Source organism: Lytechinus variegatus, chromosome 1 (genome assembly GCF_018143015.1).
Source record: "Lytechinus variegatus isolate NC3 chromosome 1, Lvar_3.0, whole genome shotgun sequence".
Lineage (NCBI taxonomy): Eukaryota > Metazoa > Echinodermata > Echinoidea > Temnopleuroida > Toxopneustidae > Lytechinus > Lytechinus variegatus.
The window spans coordinates 39559816-39566442 of record NC_054740.1 but is presented as its reverse complement, the minus strand read 5'-3'; the positions used below and the strand labels follow the sequence as shown (position 1 = coordinate 39566442).

General features: G+C 37.6%; 1 protein-coding gene across 3 annotated transcripts in view; it reads left to right on the top strand.

The window, feature by feature from the left end:
- The first annotated feature begins 6376 nt into the window (after nt 1-6376).
- The window catches only part of LOC121413739 (WD repeat-containing protein 19-like), a 51810-nt gene continuing 51559 nt past the window's right edge, over nt 6377-6627 (top strand). For all 3 annotated transcript variants that reach the window (XM_041606677.1, XM_041606669.1, XM_041606687.1), the window contains exon 1: nt 6377-6501. In XM_041606677.1, the coding sequence (XP_041462611.1) occupies nt 6496-6501 (6 nt within the window). In that variant the 5' untranslated portion in view covers nt 6377-6495. The remainder of the gene's footprint in view (nt 6502-6627) is intronic.

The following is a 6627-nucleotide window of genomic DNA, read 5'->3' as shown; positions in this document are numbered from 1 at the left end:
TCAGTATAACCATGATAACTGGCAATCACTCAGTGATTCAAATATTTTGCTGGCGCCCCCCCCCCATGCCGTGACCCACGGTACGCCACTGTGAAAGTTATCAAACCATTGTCCTCATCCACTATTATGACTGGCGACCCTCATCCATTATTATGACTGGCGAACCCTTTCTACTATTATGACTGGCGACCCTCATCCATTATTATGACTGGCGAACCCCTTCTACTATTATGACTGGCGACCCTCATCCATTACTATGAATAGCGACCCTCATCCATTATTATGACTGGCGAACCCCTTCTACTATTATGACTGGCGACCCTCATCCATTATTATGACTGGCGAACCCCTTCTACTATTATGACTGGCGACCCTCATCCACTATTATGACTGGCGATCCCCATCCATTATTATGAATAGCGACACTCATCCATTATTATGACTGGCGAACCTCATCCATTATCATGAATAGCGACCCTCATCCATTATTATGACTGGCGAACCCCTTCTACTATTATGACTGGCGACCCTCATCCACTATTATGACTGGCGATCCCCTTCTACTATTATGACTGGCGACCCTCATCCATTATTATGACTGGCGATCCCCATCCATTATTATGAATAGCGACCCTCATCCATTATTATGACTGGCGAACCCCTTCTACTATTATGACTGGCGACCCTCATCCATTACTATGAATAGCGACCCTCATCCATTATTATGACTGGCGAACCCCTTCTACTATTATGACTGGCGACCCTCATCCATTATTATGAATAGCGACCCTCATCCATTATTATGACTGGCGACCCTCATCCATTATTATGACTGGCGAACCCCTTCTACTATTATGACTGGCGATCCCCATCCATTATTATGAATAGCGACCCTCATCCATTATTATTACTGGCGACCCTCATCCATTATTATGAATAGCGACCCTCATCCATTATTATGAATAGCGACCCTCATCCATTATTATGACTGGCGAACCCTTTCTACTATTATGACTGGCGACCCTCATCCACTATTATGACTGGTGACCCTCATCCATTATTATGACTGGCGAACCCCTTCTACTTTTATGACTGGCGACCCTCATCCATTATTATGACTGGCGAACCCCTTCTACTATTATGACTGGCGACCCTCATCCATTATTATGACTGGCGAACCCCTTCTACTATTATGACTGGCGACCCTCATCCATTATTATGACTGGCGAGCCCCTTCTACTATTATGACTGGCGACCCTCATCCATTATTATGACTGGCGAACCCCTTCTACTATTATGACTGGCGACCCTCATCCATTATTATGACTGGCGAACCCCTTCTACTATTATGACTGGCGACCCTCATCCATTATTATGACTGGCGAACCCTTTCTACTATTATGACTGGCGACCCTCATCCATTATTATGAATAGCAACCCTCATTCATTGTTATGAATAGCGACCCTCATCCATTATTATGACTGGCGAACCCTTTCTACTATTATGACTGGCGACCCTCATCCACTATTATGACTGGCGACCCTCATCCATTATTATGACTGGCGACCCTCATCCACTATTATGACTGGCGACCCTCATCCATTATTATGACTGGCGACCCTCATCCATTATTATGACTGGCGAACCCTTCTACTATTATGACTGGCGACCCTCATCCATTATTATGACTGGCGAACCCCTTCTACTATTATGACTGGCGACCCTCATCCATTATTATGACTGGCGAACCCCTTCTACTATTATGACTGGCGAACCCCTTCTACTATTATGACTGGCGACCCTCATCCACTATTATGACTGGCGATCCCTATCCATTATTATGAATAGCGACCCTCATCCATTATTATGAATAGCAACCCTCATTCATTGTTATGAATAGCGACCCTCATCCATTATTATGACTGGCGAACCCTTTCTACTATTATGACTGGCGACCCTCATCCACTATTATGACTGGCGACCCTCATCCATTATTATGACTGGCGACCCTCATCCACTATTATGACTGGCGACCCTCATCCATTATTATGACTGGCGACCCTCATCCATTATTATGACTGGCGAACCCCTTCTACTATTATGACTGGCGACCCTCATCCATTATTATGACTGGCGAACCCCTTCAACTATTATGACTGGCGACCCTCATCCATTATTATGACTGGCGAACCCCTTCTACTATTATGACTGGCGACCCTCATCCACTATTATGAATGGCGACCCTTATGATCAACGAACCTTTTTCCTCCTTATGACTGGCGACCCTCTTCCTTTATTATGACTAGCGACCCTCATGTTTGATTATGAATGGCGACCCCCATCGTTGATTATGACTAGCGACCTCTATGAACAAAGCCCCTTATGAATAGCGACCCTTATGACTATTATGACTAGCGGTCCTTATAACTAGCGGGTATTATGACCAGTGGTCCTTATGACTGGCGGGTGGACCCCATGTATTCAGTATATTGTATTCAGCCTAATTAGCATATTTATGAAAAATACTTATTCAGTATATCGTAGGAAGCCTAATTAGCATATTATCTATGAAATCCAATACATATTCAGTATATTGTTACTTCGCATATTTTTGTGAGCAACCGATAATGTAATCAGCCTAATTAGCATATTTATGAAAAAAGATACATAAGTATACAGTATAATTTAATAAGCTTGGTTAACATATTTATGAAAAAAAATCAACCTTTCATGTATCCTTGTCAACAATATTGGGAGCTTTTTATTAAACAAATAGTGATTTTTCACTGACAAATTTGGTCTGAGCCAATCAGAGACAAGGATTTAAGTAGCTTATAAAAATAGTCTGTGAGAATTACCATTTGCTTTGAATATGAAATACTTCCCTTGTAGACATGTAAAATTTGTTTACAACTTTCAGAGTTTTTGGTAAAATCATTTTGTTTAAAAAGAATGGATATGTGTACAAACCTGTTGGATGCTTTATCATGGGCAAGCTTCTTTTATTAGTCTAATTATCATGACAATCAAATTCCAATTGTATTAATTTCTGTATAAAAAAAATCGAGACATTACATGCAAATATAACCTAACAACATTTAGTAAGCCACTTTACCCAAATATATCATGTAATTATTAAAAATAGTTCTTGTAATAAGGAAAAATGGATGCCTTTAAAAGCAGAATGTTTGTGACATTGGGCCACCCACCCAGGAAGAGAAAAATGATATAAGAAGTATTATCACCCGTATCAGACATCTGAGCTGGTCATTTACAAAACCGTATTGCCCTACGTTTTCTGAATATCGGGAAGGGTAGGTATATTGTTTGTATTTTCCTCGGTCTCAATGCGCGTATTTACTTTGCATGCAGAGACGACGCAAAATATACCTTTGTATTTTCCCTGGTCTCACATCCGGGCATTTGAGGATGCGTATAAAGAGATACGCTTCATAAGGATCCGCGCACCAACAATATACGTCATAATAAAGACATCACTGGATCCGAGCGCTTGCAAGTACGTCATAATGGTAAAGTGCAGAGCCTAGACCCTTATATTAACAAGACACAATAGAACTCTATTTTTAAAAGAAATATCACCATTATCATGATTTTTGCTCTAGATATCTGATTTGGATGATAATAAAAATATTGACTGGCTCTTCTTTCGGGGAACATCAAATATATTGCCCTTAAAAGAACCATATTGCCCTCGTCTAAAGACTCGGGCCAATATGATTCTTTTGCTGGCAATATATTTGATGTTCCCCTCAAGGCCAGTCAATATTATATAAAGACATGTCATGATGATTTGTAGATGTAATATGAAAAAAGAACCTTCACTCAGGTTAAATAGCAATATAATACAGGTATTGCCTACCTAGAGTTTGAAAATAATATTTCCTCACCCCGACGGTTATATTTTTCCCAAGGGATTATATTTTGCCCGAAGTGCACAGCACTGAGGGAAAATATTCTCCCGAGGGAAAAATATAGCTTCGGAGGGGAATTGAAATGTTTTTTATTCAAACGATAGACCAGGCAATATCTGTTATATTATATAGTCTATGTGGATTCGCCATCGGGGGATTAATTACCACGTGGTCTACATACCAGTATACACCAACTTTGTCTACTTTCCAATGTTCTCATCCCACTTGGTCTAATCCTGTTTTGTCTACAACCAGTTGGTCTACAGTACCTAGCCATTTGGTCCATATCCCTTAATTACCTCATTAATCTGTCTAATTTCCATTTTGGGTGCTACATAACTATAGTTGGAATATACTTGGCCAAAAAGCTATTTCACTTGCCTGAAAAAATCCTTGAAATAAGAAGTTTTACCACTTCAAAAAAAAGTTTTGCGGTTTTATAAACCATTGACCTTTTACTCTCTTTTGGCATGAACTTATCTAATCTACCTTGTTTATTGCATTTCTTTTTCCAAAGTGATATATCTTGCCTGCCATGACCAAAATTAGGGTCAATATATCAACCCTAATTTTGGTCATTCTACTGTGAGAATTTTGCTTTCTACTGTGTGAATTTTGCTTGCCAAATTCGGGCAAGTAGTTTTGGTCTTTACTTAAAACACTTGCCAGACTCTAACTTTTACTTGCCCCGGGCAATCGGGCAAGTGCTTATGTAGCACCCTGCGTATACCTATTTTGTCTAATGTAAACTTGGTCTAATGCAACTTAGCCTATATGGTTAGATGAACCATTTATGAACCAAATTTTCATTTGACAAAGTGAAATATAATAAGGAGATTAAGTTGAAATCAGACCTATTAATGGTGTCATGATAATGGGAATATAACTAAGTGGATATTAGACAATAATAGACCAAATGGAAATTAGCTGATATTGATAATAGTCCAAATGGGTTTTGCCCATGTGATAATAGAATCTGAGAAGTTGACAAACTGCTTGTAAACCAGGTGAAAATAGACTTAAACAAGGACCCTGATCGATGAAGATAATCGAAAATCAGATAGGATAGCATTTTGATTTCAAGCGGGCTATCCTTAAAATCTAATTTTGTTCAAATTTAATATAATATTTTTTGTATTTCAATATTGTTATATCATTCTTTGATTATTGCTCTATTTGTATTATGTATTTTTGATTGTGAATAAAACCAAACAACCAAGCAAGCTAGTTATTTGTGTAATTCAAGGGACTTCAAGTAAATTACATTTGGTATTATATATCTGTAAGCAATGAAAATGTATAGATATAAAGATGAATGTCCCAATTTTTAGCATGTATAATTTTTTTAAATTTCATTTTGTTATCACTACCACTTTGTACTTGATCACCTAAGAAGATGGACGATTTTTAAGAAAGATTAACAATTTTTGGAATGATTATTGTTAAGGACAAGTCCATCCCAACATAGTAAATTTGAAATAAGAAAATCAAACAAGCATAATTTCATTGAAGGATGTAGAAATAATATAGTATTAACATATTAAATTTTTGTTTATTTTTCACAAAACAGTTATTTTTTGTGAAAAAATTCTGTGAAAGGCAGTGAGCAAGTGCAGTGAGCGAGTAAAGCGTGCGAGTGAAATATATATGATCTTTTAGAAAAGGAAAATCTCATTTTCTGATAGATCTTGACAGGCTATTACAAATAATATCACATATTTCACCCTCAATTCCTTCACCTTTTCACATTTTTCTTTTATATTCATGGTTGTCAAACTTTCTTTATGGCGGTGCATGGGGGGGGGGGGGGGGGGGGGGAGATCGAGCCCCAATAGAAATAATTAACTCTAGCTAGCTTATATTTAAAGAAAGAAAATGAATGTTCCAGGCAGGCACATCCATTCACTGACTTCTCAGAATATTGAATTTTTCATTTGATTTTGATGGCCGAAACTTTCAGCATCAAGTCATTTGATATTCCTTTATGCCTTTTTAATATTTTATTTTTTAAAATCAATGAAGTCGACCTTTGTTAGTAATCTTGGGGGAAAAAGGAACAAAAAATTGCATGACCCACAGGAATGATTCCTATTAGACCACCTCTACCATTTGGCTAATACTTTTGATTATGTTTTAAAATAAACATTGAAACAAAAAAGTTATATTGGCCAATAAACATTTTTTTTTTCATTCATCAAATTTTATCTTTGCCTTCCTTCTTGATAAGTGTTGATAAGTGTTGTTACTCCCTATTTTTGTGAGTCTTTTATTTTAGTAACCTACATTGAAAACCTCTACGATTTACCTAACAATTACAAAAAGTACAGAAATAATTTGGCACGAATTTATTCCATTTCATTTCCTGAGTTGGATGTTATTTTTCATTCAATCAAGCAAGCAAAAGGAAGAAAATGGATGGCGCCCTCAACATGTCATAGAACTACATACCTTCAAGAAAAAATTTGGATGGATCGAGCTCCGAGAAGTGTCTGAAGTTTATTAAGGTCTACGATTCAACTATTATTGAAGGAAAGGGTGGAGTAGGCCTAATAAAAAGCTGATATGAAGGTTAGTTAGTAATGAAGGTTTGAGTGACTTTTATAATGAAACGATAGTGAAAATAACAATGTAATTTTGCCGGTCCGGTTGAGCAGTGCCTCACTGCACTCCCAACGGATCTCTCGCGGTGGGCTG